Source organism: Hyla sarda, chromosome 5, assembly GCF_029499605.1.
Source record: "Hyla sarda isolate aHylSar1 chromosome 5, aHylSar1.hap1, whole genome shotgun sequence".
NCBI classification, from domain to species: domain Eukaryota; kingdom Metazoa; phylum Chordata; class Amphibia; order Anura; family Hylidae; genus Hyla; species Hyla sarda.
This window is the reverse complement of record NC_079193.1, coordinates 81,333,449-81,352,776: the sequence shown is the minus strand read 5'-3', so window position 1 is coordinate 81,352,776 and position 19,328 is coordinate 81,333,449. Positions and strand designations below refer to the sequence as shown.

General features: G+C 46.3%; 1 protein-coding gene across 6 annotated transcripts in view; it reads left to right on the top strand.

Moving 5' to 3' along the window:
* Positions 1–316: 316 nt before the first annotated feature.
* Positions 317–19,328, top strand: part of MALSU1 (mitochondrial assembly of ribosomal large subunit 1) — a 33,485-nt gene continuing 14,473 nt past the window's right edge. For 2 of the 6 annotated variants that reach the window (XM_056519796.1, XM_056519794.1), the window contains exon 1: positions 374–611. In XM_056519796.1, coding sequence (XP_056375771.1) covers positions 410–611 — 202 coding nt within the window. In that variant the 5' untranslated portion in view covers positions 374–409. Of the gene's footprint in view, positions 349–373; positions 612–13,431; positions 13,718–19,328 lie in introns of those variants that run through there. The other 4 variants (XM_056519799.1, XM_056519797.1, XM_056519800.1 and 1 more) reach the window with 3 other exon arrangements.

The window sequence follows — 19,328 nt, the reverse complement described above, 5'->3', positions numbered from 1 at the left end:
AAAACGTATACAGAAACTGTATTGCAAAAATGTGGTGTGAACCCATGAGGGAAAGGAGCCATTTTCCTAGCCACTACTTTTCACCACCCGCTGCCTGATCATCACGTGACGTCAGACTTCCGGGATCCCCGCGCTAGCCGTTATACACAGATCTACACATTCCGCTGTATTGATCATTGTATACTTATTGATTGCGTCACGTGGTCATGTCACATGCTTAGCAACCGGGCAGCTAATCGCGTTGTTCAGCTCAGCGTTTTAGTAACCAATAGCGGCGCAGGTTATTGGTAAGTTGAAGGCGGCCAGGACACCGGAAGGTTATGCGAAACAGGAAAAAGCACGTGACATGTGGGCTCCAAGGCTGTGTGTACGCTTCGCTGCCCGGGCTCGGTTGTCTGGAGCAGCTACCATGTTATGCCCTAGTGGTCCTATCTGTCGCCACCATGCTGGTGTGTCTGCGGGGTGGGTGACGGGTCCGGGGGCTCTACAGCTGCCGGGAGTGCGGACGTGTTTACTGCAGAGCCATAGACCGTACAGCGCTTATATCCGCAATACAGAGAGCATGTACAATGCGGATCCTGACGTGGAGGACGGTCCAGAGAGGGGGTCTGGTATAACCATGTTATTCTTCATACATCATATCTGTCTGCACCTTCCTGTTACTATACCAGTATTTTTTTTTTTTTTTTTTTTTTTTTTTTACAAAAAGTGTGTCTCCAGCAGTTGCAAAACTACAATTCCCAGCATGCCTAGACAGTCAAAAACTGTCTGGGCATGCTGGGAGTTGTAGTTTTGCAACAGCTGGAGACACACTGTTTTGTAAACACTATACACCAGGCACAGGAAACCTTCAGCACTAGATGTTTTGGACTACATCTCCCATGATGCTTTGGCATTATTTTGGCTGTAAGAGGATCATGGGAGCTGTAGTCCAAAACATCTACAGTGCTGAAGGTTGCCTATACCTGCTACACACGATCATTCCCTGACAGCTTTCCAGAGAACTTGTGGTTAGAGACCTTTGCTTTAGATCAGTGTGTTACCCCAACCTGTGCCCCTCTAGCTGTTGGCCAACTACAACCCCCAGCATGCCCTGGTTGGCCAACTACAACCCCCAGCATGCCCTGGTTGGCCAACTACAACCCCCAGCATGCCCTGGTTGGCCAACTACAACCCCCAGCATGCCCTGGTTGGCCAACTACAACCCCCAGCATGCCCTGGTTGGCCAACTACAACCCCCAGCATGCCCTGGTTGGCCAACTACAACTGCAAAATGCCTTTAGGCTTCTTTCACACTACAAAATTACTCCGTCTTAAAGATCCGTTCGAAGTTCCGTCTGAAAATTGGCTATAAAACGGCAGTTACAAAATTATAGTCTATGGGATTTTTACATTATCCTTTTTAACCCGTTATAGCCCGTTATTAATAACGGCCGTTATTATGTGACGGGCGAATAGACGGAAGAAATAGTGCATGCATACTATATTCCGTCACAAATTAACAGCAGTTATTAACCCCTTAAGGACTGAGCCCTTTTTCACCTTAAGGACTCGGCCATTTTTTGCACATCTGACCACTGTCACTTTAAACATTAATAACTCTGGAATGCTTTTAGTTATCATTCTGATTCCGAGATTGTATTTTCGTGACATATTCAACTTTAACGTAGTGGTAAATTTTTTTGGTAACTTGCATCCTTTCTTGGTGAAAAATCCCAAAATTTGATGAATAATTAGAAAATTTTGCATTTTTCTAACTTTGAAGCTCTCTGCTTGTAAGGAAAATGGATATTCAAAATAATTTTTTTTTTTATTCACATATACAATATGTCTTTATATTTGCATCATAAAATTGATGAGTTTTTACTTTTGGAAGACACCAGAGGGCTTCAAAATTCCGCAGCAATTTTCCAATTTTTCACAAAATTTTGAAACTCGCTTTTTTTCAGGGACCAGTTCAGGTTTGAAGTGGATTTGAAGGGTCTTCATATTAGAAATACCCCATAAATGACCCCATTATAAAAACTGCACCCCCGAAAGTATTCAAAATGACATTCAGTCAGCGTTTTAACCCTTTACGGGTTTCACAGGAATAGCAGCAAAGTGAAGGAGAAAATTCACAATCTTCATTTTTTACACTCACATGTTCTTGTAGACCCAATTTTTGAATTTTTGCAAGGGGTAAAAAGGAGAGAATTTTTACTTGTATTTGAAACCCAATTTCTCTCGAGTAAGGACATACCTCATATGTCTATGTTAATTGTTCAGCGGGCGCAGTAGAGGGCTCAGAAGGGAAGGAGCGTCAAATGGTTTTTGGGGGGCATGTCACCTTTAGGAAGCCCCTATGGTGCCAGAACAGCAAAAAACCCCACATGGCATACCATTTTGGAAACTAGACCCCTCGGGGAACGTAACAAGGGGTAATGTGAACCTTAATACCCCACAGGTGATTCACGACTTTTGCATATGTAAAAAAAAAAAAAAAAAAATTTTTTTTACCTAAAATGCTTGGTTTAACTAAAGTTTTACATTTTTAAAAAGGGTAATAGCAGAAAATACCCCCCAAAATTTGAAGACCAATTTCTCCCGATTCAGAAAACACCCCATATGGGGGTGAAAAGTGCTCTGTTGGCGCACTACAGGTCTCAGAAGAGAAGGAGTCACATTTGGCTTTTTGAAAGCAAATTTTGCTCTGGGGGCATGCCGCATTTAGGAAGCCCCTATGGTGCCAGGACCGCAAAAAAAACAACACATGGCATACCATTTTGGAAACTAGAGCCCTCGGGGAATGTAACAAGGGGTTAAGTGAACGACTTTTGCATATGTAAAAAAAAAAATTTTTTTTACCTAAAATGCTTCTTTTCCCAAAAACTTTACATTGTTAAAAAGGGTAAAAGCAGAAAATACCCCCCAAAATTTGTAACACAATTTCTCCCGAGTACGGCGATACCCCATATGTGACCCTTAACTGTTGCCTTGAAATACGACAGGGCTCCAAAGTGAGAGCGCCATGCGCATTTGAGGCCTAAATTAGGGATTGCATAGGGGTGGACATAGGGGTATTCTACGCCAGTGATTCCCAAACAGAGTGCCTCCAGCTGTTGCAAAACTCCCAGCATGCCTGGACAGTCAACGGCTGTCTGACAATACTGGGAGTTGTTGTTTTGCAACAGCTGGAGGCTCCGTTTTGGAAACTGTGGCGTACCAGACGTTTTTCATTTTTATTGGGGAGGGGGGCTGTGTAGGGGTATGTGTATATGTAGTGTTTTTTAACTTATTTTTTTGTGGTAGTGTAGTGTAGTGTTTTTAGGGTACAGTCGCACGGGCAGGGGTTCACAGTAGTTTCTCGCTGGCAGTTTGAGCTGTTGCAGAAAATTTGCTGCAGCTCAAACTTGCAGCCCGATACTTACTGTAAGCCTCCGCCCATGTGAGTGTACCCTGTACGTTCACATTGGGGGGGGGGGGGGGGGGAATACCTCCAGCTGTTGCAAAACTACAACTCCCAGCATGCGCTGATAGACTGTACATGCTGAGAGTTTTAGTTTTGCAACAGCTGTAGGCACACTGGTTATGTATCACGGAGTTACTCAGTGTTTCAAAACCAGTGTGCCTCCAGCTGTTGCAAAACTACAACTCCCAGCATGTAAGGTGCATGGTGTAAGGTGACTGCTGGGAGTTGTAGTTTGCAACAGCTGGAGGCACACCGGTCGTGAAACACTGAGTTAGGTAAAAAAAAAAACTCTAAGTTTCACGACCAGTGTGCCTTCAGCTGTTGCAAAACTACAACTCTCAGCAGTCACCGACAGCCAACGGGCATGCTGGGAGTTGTAGTTATGCAACCAGCATATGCACCACTACAACTCCCAGCATGCACTTTAGCTGTTTGTGCAAGCTGGGAGTTGTAGTTATACAACAGCTGAAGGTACACTTTTCCATAGAAAAAATGTGCCTCCAGCTGTTGCAAAACCATAAGTCCCAGCATGCCCATAAGGGAATGCTGGGAGTTGTGGTGGTCTGCCTCCTGCTGTTGCATAACTACAGCTCCCAGCATGCCCTTTTTGCATGCTGGGAGCTGTTGCTAAGCAACAGCAGGAGGCTGTAACTCACCTCCTGCTGCTGCTCCATCGCAGGCTGTCCCTCGCCGCGGCCGTCGCTCCTGGGGCCCCGATCCCAACATGGACGCCGGGGATCGGGGTCCCCAGCACCCGGGGTCGTCTTCCCGCACCCGCTCACGCCCTCCGGAAGAGGGGCGGAGCGGGTGCGGGAGTGACACCCGCAGCAGGCGCCCTGATTGGTCGGCCGGTAATCCGGCCGACGAATCAGGGCGATCGTGAGATAGCACCAGTGCCACCTCACCCCTGCAGGCTCTGGCTGTTCAGGGCCGTCAGAGACGGCCCCGAACAGCCAGTAATTCCGGGTCACTGGAGACCCGATTGACCCGGAATCGCCGCAGATAGCTGGACTGAATTGTCCAGCGATCTGCGCTGATCGCTGACATGGGGGGGGCATAATGACCCCCCTGGGCGATATGCCGGGATGCCTGCTGAATGATTTCAGCAGGCATCCGGCTCCGGTCCCCAACCGGCTAGCGGTGGGGACCGGAATTCCCACGGGCGTATGGATACGCCCTGCATCCTTAAGGACTCGGAATGCAGGGCGTATCCATACGCCCTGCGTCCTTAAGAGGTTAATAACAGGTTAAAAAGTAGGGATCGACCGATTATCGGGTTTTTAGGGCCAATACCGATAATCGGTGCAGGTTAGGGCCGATAGCCGATATTCCGGTATAAGTTATCGGCTATTTAACCCCCTGCGACACCGCTGCAGATCATTGATTTAAAGCGGGCGCTTTAAATCAATGATCTGCAGTGGCTTTTGCAGGGCCATAGGCCGCCGCCGCCACCACCCGCTTCTCTCCCCTACCTGTCAGGGTGGTCCGGGCCATCCATCCTTCCTTCCTGTAGTGTCCGGGGGCGTTCCGGGTGAAGAGTGAACCGATCCGGGCTGTCCTTCTCCGGCGGTCATCTTCTCCACTCCGGGCAGGCTCCGGCCTAGTACGCTGCATAGACGCCGCTGCGCAGTGACGCCCGTGCGCAGCGACGCACCTGACGTCACGGCGTAGCGGCGTCTATGCAGCGTACTAGGCCGGAGCCTGCCCGGAGTGGAGAAGATGACCGCCGGAGAAGAAGGACAGCCCGGACCGGTTCACTCTTCACCCGGAACGCCCCCGGACACTACAGGAAGGAAGGATGGATGGCCCAGACCACCCCCATTACGGGTAAGTTTAATTTTTTTATTGACTCGGAGGGTGGGGGAGGGGCCCAACCGGTATAGCGGTATGGGCAAAAATCCATACCGGTATACCGCCCAGCATCACGGTGGGGGGTGCGGTGCGGCGGGTTGGCGGTCGCGGTGCGGGGGGCGGGGCATTATCGGCAAGATAATTGCCGATACCGATAATCGGTCGATCCCTATTAAAAAGGATAATGTAAAAATCCCATAGGCTATAACGGGATTTTCTAACGGCCATATAGGATTTTGTGACTGCCGATTTTCAGATGGAACTTCGAACGGATCTTTTAAACTAAGTCATTTTGTAGTGTGAAAGGGGCCTTACAACCTATAGCTTTAGAACAGTGTTTCCCTACCAGGTGCTCTCCAGCTGTTAATTACAACTCTCATCATGCCCTAACAGGGCACATATTTGGGTACTCTGACTTCCACTATATGCAGTTCACATCCTGATGTTACATAGTTACATAGTTACATTGTTAGTACGGTCGAAAAAAGACATATGTCCATCAAGTTCAACCAGGAATTAAGGGGTAGGGGTGTGGCGCGATATTGGGGAAGGGATGAGATTTTATATTTCTTCATAAGCATTAATGTTATTTTGTTCCATGAATGTATCTAATCTTGTTTTAAAGCTGTTAATTGTTCCTGCTGTGACCAGTTCCTGAGGTAGACTGTTCCATAAGTTCACAGTTCTCATGGTAAAGAAGGCGTGTCGCCCCTTGAGACTAAACTTTTTCTTCTCCAGACGGAGGGAGTGCCCCCTCGTCCTTTGGGGGGGTTTAACCTGGAACAGTTTTTCTCCATATTTTTTGTATGGGCCATTAATATACTTATATACGTTTATCATATCCCCCCCTTAAACGTCTCTTCTCAAGACTAAACAATTGTAACTCCTTTAATCGCTCCTCATAGCTAAGATGTTCCATTCCCCATATTAGTTTAGTCGCGCGTCTCTGCACCCTTTCCAACTCCGCAGTGTCCCTTTTATGTACAGGCGACCAAAACTGAACAGCATATTCCAGGTGAGGCCGTACCAATGCTTTATAAAGGGGGAGTATTATGTCCCTGTCCCTTGAGTCCATGCCTCTTTTGATACATGACAATATCCTGCCGGCTTTGGAAGCAGCAGCCTGACATTGCATGCTATTCTGTAGTCTGTGATCTACAAGTACACCCAGATCCTTCTCTACCAGTGACTCTGCCAGTTTAATCCCCCCTAAGACATACGATGCATGCAGGTTATTAGTACCCAGATGCATAACTTTACATTTATCCACATTGAACCTCATTTGCCAAGTGAATGACCAGACACTTAGTCTATCCAAGTCATCTTGTAACTTATGCACATCCTCTATAGACTGTACCGTGCTACAAAGCTTGGTGTCATCTGCTAAGATAGAAACAGAGCTGTTAATACCATCCTCTATATCATTAATAAATAAATTAAACAGCGGGCCCAGTACAGAACCTTGGGGTACACCACTAATAACCGGGGACCAATCAGAGTACGAATCATTGACCACCACTCTCTGGGTACGATCCATGAGCCAGTGTTCAATCCAGTTACAAACTAAAATTTCCAAACCCAAAGACCTTAACTTACCTGTCAGACGTCTATGAGGGACAGTATCAAATGCTTTAGCAAAATCCAGAAACACTATATCCACAGCCATTCCTCTGTCAAGGCTTCTACTCACGTCTTCATAAAAGCAAATTAGATTGGTTTGACAACTTCTATCCTTAGTAAACCCATGCTGGCTATCACTTATAATGCAATTATCCCCTATGTATTCCTGTATGTAATCCCTTATAAGTCCTTCAAACAATTTACCCACAATGCACGTTAAACTTACCGGTCTATAGTTTCCTGGGGAAGACCTAGAGCCCTTTTTGAAGATTGGCACCACATTCGCCTTGCGCCAGTCCCTTGGCACAGTACCAGACACCAGAGAATCTCTAAATATCATGAACAGGGGTACAGATATTACTGAACTTACCTCTCTAAGAACTCTTGGGTGCAATCCATCCGGCCCTGGGGATTTGCTTACATTTATATCACTTAACTTACCTTGTACCATCTCTACATTAAGCCAGTTCAGTACATTACATGATGTGTTACCAGCACTGACCAGGCCAATGTCAGCTCCTTCTTCCATAGTGTATACAGAACTAAAGAACCCATTCAGTAGCTCCGCCTTCTCTTGATCGCCTGTGACAACCTCCCCATTATCATTATTAAGGGGTCCTACATGCTCTGTCCTTGGTTTTTTTGCATTTATATGTCTAAAAAAAATATTTAGGATTAGTTTTGCTTTCTTTGGCCACCTGTCTCTCATTTTGAATTTTTGCTGTTTTTATTACATTTTTACAGATTCTATTAAGCTCCTTGTACTGTTTAAATGTTATAGCTGACCCATCAGATTTGTATTTTTTGAAGGCTATTTTTTGTTGTTTATTGCTCTTTTAACATCATGTGTCAGCCATGTAGGATTTAGTTTTAATCGTTTATATTTGTTCCCCTTTGGTATATATTTAGCTGTATAGTTATTTAGAGTTGATTTAAAGATGTCCCATTTACCTTCTGTATCAGTATTTGAGAACACCTCCCCCCAGTCTATGTCCTGTAGTGCAGATCTCAGCCCAGGGAAATTTGCCTTTTTAAAGTTATATGTTTTTGCCTTCCCCGCCTGTCTTTGTTTTCTACATTTTAAAGGGGTAGTCCAGTGGTGAAAAACTTATCCCCTATCCTAAGGATAGGGGATAAGTTTGAGATAGCGGGGGGTCCGACCGCTGGGGCCCCCTGCGATCTCTCTGTACGGGGGCCAGGCTCTCCGCCCAGATAGCGGGTGTCGACCCCCGCACGAGGCGGCGGCCGACACGCCCCCTCAATACATCTCTATGGCAGAGCCGGAGATTGCCGAAGGCAGCGCTTCGGCTCTGCCATAAAGTTGTATTGAGGGGGCGTGTCGGCCGCCGCCTCGTGCGGAGGTCGACACGCCCCCTTCCAGCGGGCTGTCGGGGCTCCGTACAGGAGATCGCGGGGGGCCCCAGCGGTCGGACCCCCCGCGATCTGCAACTTATCCCCTATCCTTAGGATAGGGGATAAGTTGCTCACCACTGAATCACCACTGGACTACTCCTTTAAGTCAAAAGTAACTATATTGTGGTCGCTATTCCCAAGGTTTTCCCGCACAGTTACATTCCCAACCAGCTCTGCGTTGTTGGAAATGATCAGATCCAACAAGGCATCACTTCTTGTTGGGTCCTCCACAAACTGGCCCATAAAATTATCCTGCAATAAATTTAGGAATTGTCGCCCCTTTGTAGTTTTAGCCAACCCCGGACCCCAATCTATATCTGGATAGTTAAAATCTCCCATTATTACCACTGTACCTGCCCGGTCGGCCCTCTCTATTTGTTTATGAAGCTGAACTTCTATCTCTTCAGTGATATTAGGGGGTCTGTAGATTACCCCAAATATTTTTTCAGTATTTCCCTCCTTTTGTAATTCTACCCACAGTGATTCCACATCCTCAGAATCATCACACACTATGGCATCGTTCACACTGACTTTCATACCACTTCTTACATACAGACAGACTCCACCACCTTTTCTGTTCATTCTATCCTTGCGAAACAATGTAAACCCCTGCAGATTGACAGCCCAGTCATGCGAGGAGTCCAGCCATGTCTCAGTGACCCCAACTATATCAATATGTTCCTCCAGTATCAAGGCCTCAAGCTCCCCCATTTTATTTGCTAGGCTTCTGGCATTTGTGAACATACACTTTACATTTCCATCCTTTATGTTATTGGGGTTAATGGGATTCAAGGGTGTAAGTTTTATTTTCCTATGAAGCTTATTCCTATTAACTATTCTAACCCCTCCCTCCGCTCCACCCCCAAGTACATTTATAATTCCCACCTCTCTATCTACACTATCTTCCCCCTCTTTGCTGTAGGTTCCCTCCCCCCAAGTCCCTAGTTTAAACACTCCTCCACCCTTCTAGCCATCTTCTCCCCAAGCAAAGCTGCACCCTCCCCATTGAGGTGCAGCCCGTCCCTACGGTAGAGCCGGTAACCGACAGCGAAGTCAGCCCAGTTCTCCATGAACCCAAACCCTTCCTTCCTACACCAGCTTCTGAGCCACTTGTTTACCTCCCTGATCTCCCGCTGCCTCTCTGGTGCGGCTCGTGGTACTGGTAGTATTTCAGAAAAGACTACCTTGGAGGTCCTTGCCTTAAGCTTGCGGCCTAAGTCCCTGAAATCATTTTTAAGGACACTCCACCTACCTCTTACTTTGTCATTGGTGCCAATATGTACCATGACTGCTGGGTCCTCTCCAGCCCCGCCCAACAACCTGTCAACCCGATCCGCGATGTGCCGAACTCGTGCGCCAGGCAGACAACACACTGTTCGGCGATCCCGGTCTTTGTGACAGATTGCCCTGTCTGTCCCCCTAATAATTGAGTCCCCCACCACTAGTACCTGTCTGGCCTGCCCTGTACTCCTCCCTCCCTCCTTACTGGAGCAGACACCCCCCTGGCGGTCAGAGGTGGTATCCTGCTGCAGTTCTCCTAGCTCTGTAATGGCACCCCCCTCATCTGCCAAGCGGGCAAACTTGTTGGGGTGTGCCAGTTCAGGACTAGCCTCCCTGACACTTTTTCCCCTACCCCTCTTTCTAACTGTAACCCAGCTAACTGCCTGACTGTCCTGCAACTCCGTCCCACTGTCCTCCCCCACCTCTACTCCCGAGAGTGCCTGCTCAGTGAGCAGGAGACTCCTCTCCATGTTGTTAATGCTTCTCATTGTTGCCAGTCGCCCCTCTAGATGCAGGATCTGGGCTTCCAAACGGACAACTAGCACACATCTCGCACAACAATATGCACCCTCAAACTGTTGTTCAAGGATTGTATACATTGAACAGGATGTACATTGGACTGCATTTTCCAACATGGAGGCCATCTAGTAATGGGGATTTCACAAATGTATAGGAAAAAACAGACAGTCAAAATTACACTTAAAAATTTTTTGTAGACCTTGTGCGTTCAGAAATTAACACTCACAGCGATCTCAACCTCCTGCTTTCAAACTCCAGTTTTTGAAACTCCTCTTTCACGCCCCCTCTTACACAGCAACACTTAGAAAGAGCAAGCTCTCAATAAGAGTCCCAAGCTAAGATTTATACACCTGTGCCCAATCTACTCCTCCTCCCCCTAGAGGTGGAACAGAGAAAAAAAAAAAGGGTGTTTAAACTCTAACAGTTATCCCACTATGTGCAAAAGAGAAAAACTTACCCAAAATATGAATGTGGGCTATAGGCAGTCGCACCCACTCCACAGATTCACTCCGCACAACAGATAATCACAGTTTTTGAAACTCCTCTTTCACGCCCCCTCTTACACAGCAACACTCAGAAAGAGCAACTATGTGTAACTATGTTATACAGAGGTATCTGGGGGTACCCTATATAACACAAAACATATCCTCAGTTATGGATATACTTCTTGTGCATGGTATTCCTGAGGCTGTATTCTGCACCTTGGGCCCTGGTGCTTGTAGTTCTGAATGCCCTGACCAGAGTCACCTGTAAAGCATCTAATGTCCAGGTTTTCTTTAAAGGACAACTGCAGCGGCATTACACTTATCCCCTATCCACAGGATAGGGGATAAGTGTTTGATTGCGGGGGGTTCGACCGCTGGGACCCCTGCGATCTCCCTAATGGGGGCGCCGCCATTAGCGCTCATGGTGAGCACTAAGGCACGTAGCGTCGACCTAGAGGTTGACGGTGACGCCCCGTCTCCTCCCCGTCCCCATACAGTTCTATGGGGGTGACGGGGAGGCACGAACGCTGCCTCCCCTCCTCTCCCATAGAGATGTATGGAGGAGGCGTGCCGGCTGCAACGTCATGCTGCGGCCGGCACGCCCCCTGCACGGGATAGCCGTGGCCCCGTACAGGAGATCACAGGGGGGTCCCAGCGGTAGGACCCCCCGCGATCAAACACTTATCCCCTATCCTGTGGATAGGGGATAAGTGTTAATCACGCTGCAGATGTCCTTTAATGTTCTGTTCACACTGATGTTGTAGCAGATCCCACAACCTGCACTAGTGGTCTTCAATCTGTGGACCTCCAGATGTTGCGAAACTACAACTCCCAGCATGCCCGGACAGCCAATGGCTGTCCGGGCATGCTGGGAGTTGAAGTTTCGCAACATCTGGAGGTCCACAGTTTGAAGACCACTTCCCTTTACCATATGACAGATGAATAAGTTAATAGGTTGCCAGATGGGAACGTTTCTTTTCTCCTTTATACATCCCATCTCCTCTTGATTTATATAACAAAAAAAAAACTTTGATCATTGATTCTTGTTGCAGAATTGCAGAATTTCATAGCAGAAAATCTGCTGTGTGACTGGGACAGCAGAAATTCCACTCACCACAGTGTTAAAAAGTACCTGTACTAAACTAACTCAGGCTATGTTCCTTAACTACTCCTAAGGCTAGGTTCACACTGCGGAATCTCTGGGCAGAAAGTTTCCGCCCGGAGATTCCGAGTGCAGCCATCGTTGACTGAATCAATCAGCGCTAGGACCGTGCGGACACTGTAGTCCTCAATATACTACAATGTTTTTCGCGAGTATTTCCATTCACAAATTCCATTCTTCAGACAGGAATTTCCAAGCGGATTTTCCATTCACAAAAAGCTGTGTATCATACCTTTCTTCTTGCTCACATAGTGCATTCTTCCAGCAGGCATGACATCACTGAAGCCTGCTGGGGGACCACTTCCGCACTTACATGGTTGCTGTGATGAATAGAAGACCTCAGGCTCTGCATGTTTCAGTCTGTGTTGCTATCAGTGAGGCTTTTTTGCAGCTTTCTGTAAGAATCTGTGGAGCTTTTACTTTCTGTGCAGCTGTCAATCAAGCTCAGTGCAGAGAAGCACTTCCTGAGTTTTGGACTCCTGCCAGGTCGGGAGGAGACCACTCACTGTATTAATTGTGGCAGGGAACAGAAGAGAGCCACCTAGTGGCCGTTTTTTATATTCCATTTTAAACATATTTATGTTGATGATTTTAAAAGCAAGTGAATGGGAAAGTGTCTGCTAATTGCACAAGGAACACTATATTAAAAGTTTTATTTGGTGACAGGTACTCTTTATGTTAATATAGCTACATTTTTCATCCAGATTCTGCACACCGTGTAAACATACCCTTGGGCTTGTTTCACACTAGCAAATTACTCCGTTTAGCAAGTTCCGTCGCTAGTTCCATCCTAAAATCAGCTGTCTCCGGCAGTAACCAAATCCTATACGTCCGTTAGAAAATCCCATTATAGTCTATGGGATTTTTCTGATATCCGTTTTAATCCATTATAGTCCGTTATTGATAACGGACGTTATTTTGTGATGGAAGAAAATAGTTCATGAACTATTTCTTCCGTACTATCTTCTGTCACAAAATAACATCCGTTATCAATAACGGACTATGATGGATTAAAACGGATATTAGAAAAATCCCATAGACTATAATGGGATTTTCTAATGGACATATAGGATTTGGTTACTGTCGGTGACAGCTGATTTTAGGGCGGAACTAGCGACGGAATTTGCTAGTGTAAAAGAAGCCTTAAAAGGGTACTCCGCCCCTAGACATCTTATCCCCTATCCAAAGGATAAGGGGTAAGATGTCAGATCGCCGTGGTCCCGTTGCGGGGGACCCCGGGGATCGCTGCTGCAGCACCCCGCTATCATTACTGCGCAGAGCGAGATCGCTCTGCACATAATGACGGGCAATACAGGGGCCGGAGCATCGTTGCGTCACAGCTCCGCCCCTCGTGACGTCACGGCCCGCCCCGTCAATAAAAGTCTATGGGAGGGGGCGTGACGACGTAATGTCATGAGGGGCGGAGCCATGACGTCACGCTGCTCCGGCCCCTGTATCGCCCGTCATTACGCACAGAGCTCTCTCGCTCTGTGCATTAATGATGGCGGGGTGCCGCAGCGGGGATCCCCGGGGTCCCCAGCAACGGGACCGCGGCGATCTAACATCTTATCCCCTATCCTTTGGATAGGGGATAAGATGCCAGGGGCGGAGTACCCCTTTAAAGGGAACCTGTCCCATAGTTTCTGCTGGCCTTGCTCAGAACACTATAACATAGGGACGGATGCTGTTTTACCATGCAGTGGCTTTGCCAAGTGGCAGTGGGCTATGACAAAAACTCTTGACCAAGCCACTGTGCATGGTAAAACATGTCGAAGTGGGTTGTGATCTCAAACATTTTAATAGCGTGCGTGTCCTCTTGTTATTAGGCGGATGCTGCCGTTTCGCCTGAATTATAACAACCCATTGATAGTGTATAGCCAGCTGGCATACTTGTGACTACAGATCACATGATTTATATGAGGGACACTGCTAAAGGTGTGTTGTAGATTTTCTTTTCCATTAGTTAATTGATTTTATTAAAGCTTTTAAAAAGAAAGTTTAGTAAATGGAGGGGGGAAAAAAAGGACTACCTGAGGTAGTTTTTTGTTACTGCACGCTGAATGACCCTCCGTTAAAGGGGTAAACCAGTACCCAACAACTTATCCCTTATTCACAGGATAGGGGAAAAGTGTCTGATGGTGGGGGGTCTGACCACTAGAACCCCCTCAGCATGAAGTGGTGGGCAAACCCCCCCCCCCCCAATGCATATCTATGGAAGAGCTGGAGATACTCGAGTGCTGTTATCTCCGGCTCACCCATAGATGCATGGAAGAAGCATGTCGGCCACCGCATGTGCCCCTTCACTTATCCCCCATGCGCGCTACGGCGGGTGTCGTCATGGCAAGTGCTCGCTCCTGCCGCCTACCTCCTCAGTGCACATGCCCAGTGCTAGAGGCAGGGAGCCTGCTTCCTCTCTGACACTGGGCACTGGGAATAGAAGCCACAGAGGGTGTGTCTCTGGTCACCGGCACAGCAAGAAAGAGGATAGCGGGCACTATTAGATATTCAGTAATAATAAAGGTGCACAGCTGAAGTTTTTTTGAACAGCAGAGCATGACCACATGTGGCGAGCACGGGGGATAAGTGAAGGGGCGCACGTGCTGGGACCTGCGTGTCAATCACACAGCAGTCCCAGCGCTGACATGCAGGGGATAGGCGTGGCGGCGGGGCCTTGCGAACGCCACGCCTATCCGACTGTGTGCGGCTTCCATCAAAACTGATTTTTGGGGTAATAAAGGATGACAGAAGGTAAAAACACTGCCTAATACACAATCTGCACACAGTACAAAGGCTGCGTGTAGGTTATATGGCCCAGATTTGATGACAGTTGCGCTTTAAGGCAGGACACAGCTGCAGCCAGTCTAGCTCTGCAAAGTGCAGACACTAGGGGCCAGTACTAGAGGCTACGAGGGAGCAAGAGAGGTAAGTATACGCTGTTTCTGTTTTATTACACAGTTGGGCACATTGCTGAAAAACACCTTTTATCTTATTCATCCACTATAACAGTTGCAAACACTAGTCAAAGGGTGGCCTCAAAACAACTCGTAGAAAGAATTAAGTTCCATGGGGGAAGATTCACCAGGACTTGTGCAGAGGAAAACTTTTTTTAATTATTTTTTTTTTTTATCCACTGGTGTCAGAAAGTTAAACAGATTTGTAAATTACTTCTATTAAAAAATCTTAATCCTTTCAGTACTTATTAGCGGCTGTCATCAGAACCCCCCCCCCCCCCCCATGTCGGCGATCGGCGCAAATCGCAAGTGAATTCACACTTTCGATTTGCGCCGAATCCGGGTCTATGGAGACCTGGAATATAAGGGGGATCGCGGTTGTCCATGATGCCCACGATCCCCCTGAAGGGATAGGAGTGAGGTGGCAGGGGTGCCACCCCTCCTATACCTGCTATTGGTCGCCAGAAGGTCTCCCTGGATCCTACGGAAGTCGGTGAGTTGCCTAGCAACATCTGGAGGGCTACAGTCTGAGACCACTATACAGTCGTCTCTAAGCTGTAGCCCTCCAGATGTTGCAAAACTACAACTCCCAGCATGCCCAGAGAGCTGTTTGCTGTGTGGGCATGCTGGGATTTGTAGTTTTAAAACATCTGGAGGGCCACAGTTTGGAGATCACTGTGCAGTGGTCTCTAAACTGTAGACCTCCAGATGTTGCAAAACTGCAAATCCCAGCATGCCCAAACAGCTGTCTCGGCATGCTGGTAGTTGTATTTGCGTACCTCCAGCTGTTACATAACTACATCTCCCAGCATTCCCTTCGGCGATCAGTACATGCTGGGAGTTTAAGTTTTGCAACAGCTGGAGGCACACTGGTTGGTAAATACGGAGTTCGGTAACAGAATCTAACTGAACTGTTTCCAACCAGTGTGCCTCCAGCTCTTGCAAAAGTACAAATCCCAGCATGCACGATCTGTCAGTACATGCTGGGAATTGTAGTTTTGAAACAGCTGGAGGTTTGCCCTCCCCCATGTGAATGTACAGGGTACAATCACACGGGCAGGTTTACAGTAAGTTTTCTGCTTGAAGTTTGGGCTGCAGCAAATTTTTCGCTGCAGTGCAAACTCCTACCGGGAAACTCACCGTAACACGCCAGTGCGAATGTACCCTGAAAACACTACACTACACGAACACAAAATAAAGGGTAAAACACAACATATACACCCCTTACACTGTCCCCCCCCCCCCCAATAAAAATGAAAAACGTATTGTACGGCAGTGTTACCAAAACGGAGCCTCTAGCTGTTGCAAAACAACAACTCTCCGCATTTCTGGACAGCCACTGACTTTCCAAGCATGCTGGGAGTTTAGCAACAGCTGGAGGCACTCTGTTTGGTAATCCCTGGCCTAGAATACCCCTATGTCCACCCCTATGCAATCACTAATTTAGTCCTCAAATGTGCATGGCGCTCTCTCACTTCAGAGCCCTGTCGTATTTCTAGGAAACAGTTTACGCCCACATATGGGGTATTTCCGTACAAATTTTGGGGGGCTTTTTCTCCCTTTACCCTTACGAAAATGAAAAGTTGGGGTCTACACCAGCTTGTTAGTGTAAAAATTAAAAAAAAATTTACACTAACATGCTGGTGTTGCCCCATACTTATTTTCACAAGCGGTAAAAGTAAAAAGACCCCCAAAATTTGTAACACAATTTCCCCTGACTACGGAAATACTCCATATGTGGGTGTAAAATGCTCTGTGGACGCACAACAAGGCTCAGGAGTGAGAGCGCACTATGTACATTTGAGGCCTAAATTGGTGATTTGCACAGGGGTGGTTACAGCAGTTCTGACATAAACGCAAAAAAATAAATACCCACATGTGACCCCATTTTGGAAACTACACCCCTGACTGAACGTAACAAGGGGTATAGTGCGCCTTAACACCCCACAGGTGTTTAATGAAAATTGTTAAAAGTTGGATGGAAAAATGAAATGCTGGTGTTACCCTAAATTTTTCATTTTCACGAGGGAAAATAAAAGAAATCGGGTTACAAATTTTGGGGGGCTTTTTTCATGAGTAAAAATATACCCCATATGTGGATGTAAAGTGCTCTGCTGGTGAACTACAATGCTCAGAAGAGAGGGAGCACCATTGGGATTTTGGAGAGAGAATGCTTCCGAAATTGAAGGCCATGTGTGTTTACAAAGCCCCCATAGTGCCAGAACAATGACTCCCCCCACGTGACCTCTTTTTGGAAACTACACCCCTCACGTAATGTAATAAGGGGTACAGTGAGCATTTATGCCCCACAGGTGTCTGACAGATTTTTGGAACAGTGGTCCGTGAAAATGAAAAATTTTATTTTTCATTTGCACAGCCCGCTGTTCCAAAGATCTGTCAAATGCCAGTGGGGTGTAAATACTCACTGCACCCCTTATTAAATTCTGTGAGGGGTGTAGTTTCCAAAATGGGGTCACATGTGGGGGGGGGTCCACTGTTCTGGCACCACGGGGGGCTTTGTAAACGCACATGGTCCCTGACTTCCATTCCAAACAAATTCACTCTCCGAAAGCTCAATGGCGCTCCTTCTCTTCTGAACTTTGTAGTGCGCCAGCAGAGCACTTGATGTACACACATGGGGCATTTCCATACTCAGAAGAAATGGGGTTACACATTTTGGAGGTAATTTTCTCCTATCACCCCTTGTAAAATTTGGGGGAAAGATAGCATTTTTGTGACATTTTTTTTTTTTGTTTACACGTCCGACTTTAACGAAAAGTTGTCAAACACCTGTGGGGTGTTAAGGCTCACTGTACCCCTTGTTACGTTCCTTGAGGGGTATAGTTTCCAAAATAGTATGCCATGTGAGTTTTTTTTGCTGTACTGGCACCACAGGGGCTTCCTAAATGGGACATGCCCCCCAAAAACCATTTCAGCAAAATTTGCTTACCAAAAGCCAAATGTGACTCCTTCTCTTCTGAGCATTGTAGTGTGCCCGCACAGTGCATTTGACGTCCACACATGGGGTATTTCCATACTCAGAAGAGATGGGGTTACAAATTTTGGGGGGAATTTTCTACTATTACCCCTTGTAAAAATGTAAAATTTTGGGGGGAAAAGCAGCATTTTAGTGAAAAAAATAAATAAAAATAAAATAAATCATTTACACATCCAACTTTAATGAAAAGTCGTCAAACACCTGTGGGGTGTTAAGGCTCCCTGTACCCCTTATGTTCCTTGAGGGGTGTAGTTTCCAAAATAGTATGCCATGTTTTTTTTTTTTTTTTTTTCCTGTTCTGGCACCATAGGGGCTTCCTAAATGTGATGTGACATGCCCCCCAAAAACCATTTCAGCAAAATTCACTCTCCAAAATCCCATTGTCGCTCCTTCCCTTCTGAGCCCTCTACTGCGCCCGCCGAACGCTTGACATACACATATGAGGTATTTTCTTACTCGAGAGAAATTGGGTTACAAATTTTAGCAATATTTATCTCCTTTTACCCCCTTGAAAAAATTCTAAAACTGGGTCTAATAGAACATGCGAGTGTAAAAAAAAATGAAGATTTTGAATTTTCTCCTTCACTTTGCTGCTATTCCTGTGAAGCACCTAAAGGGTTAACACACTTACTGAATGTCATTTTGAATACTTTGGGGGGTGCAGTTTTTATAATGTGGTCATTTATTGGGTATTTCTAATATGAAGGCCCTTCAAATCCACTTCAACCCCGAACTGGTCCCTGAAAAATTCTGACTTTGAAAATGTGGAAAATTGCTGCTGAACTTTGAAGCCCTCTGATGTCTTCCAAAAGTAAAAACATGTCAACTTTATGATGGAAACATAAAGTAGACATATTGTATATGTTTATGATGCAAACCTAAAGTAGAATATGTCACGAAAAAACAATCTCAGAATCAGAATGAAAGGTAAAAGCATCCCAGAGTTATTAATGCTTAAAGTGACAGTGTGAGTGTACGGCCTCATGGGAATCGTGGATTAAGCTTTATAAACCCCCCATAGACCCTTACTATGTAAACTAAGTAATGATACAATTTAGCTTACTACACACAAAAGAGCGGTTCTTCGAGTGTATAAGACGGCTGACCCTTGTGACACCTCGATTCTGAATTCTACCAAATACCAGACAACTGCCTGATGCAGCAATTTTGATTGATTTTGTAGAAGTTATGGAGACTCACTATTTTATTGTTTTATTGTTTTCCTTCTTATTGTTATTATCTTGCTCTCAAATTTCAATTAAGGTCCCTTTGGACCTGATAGATCCTTTGTGAATATGCATAACACTGTTTGGATGAACGATTATGCTCCAGCAGTCAAGGTTATTATGCATGTTCATATGTAAACTCTGACACACCTGGTGTCATATTATGTTATATGTTACATTTCTTATGTTTATAAAATTCAATAAAAACATTGTGAAACTTAAAAAAAAAAAAAAAAAGTGACAGTGGACAGATGTGCAAAAAACGCTCTGGTCCTTAAAGGAGTAGTCCAGTGGTGACTCAGTGGTTTACAACTTATCCCCTATCTTAAGGATAGGGGATAAGTTGCAGATCGCGGGGGGTCCGACCCCTG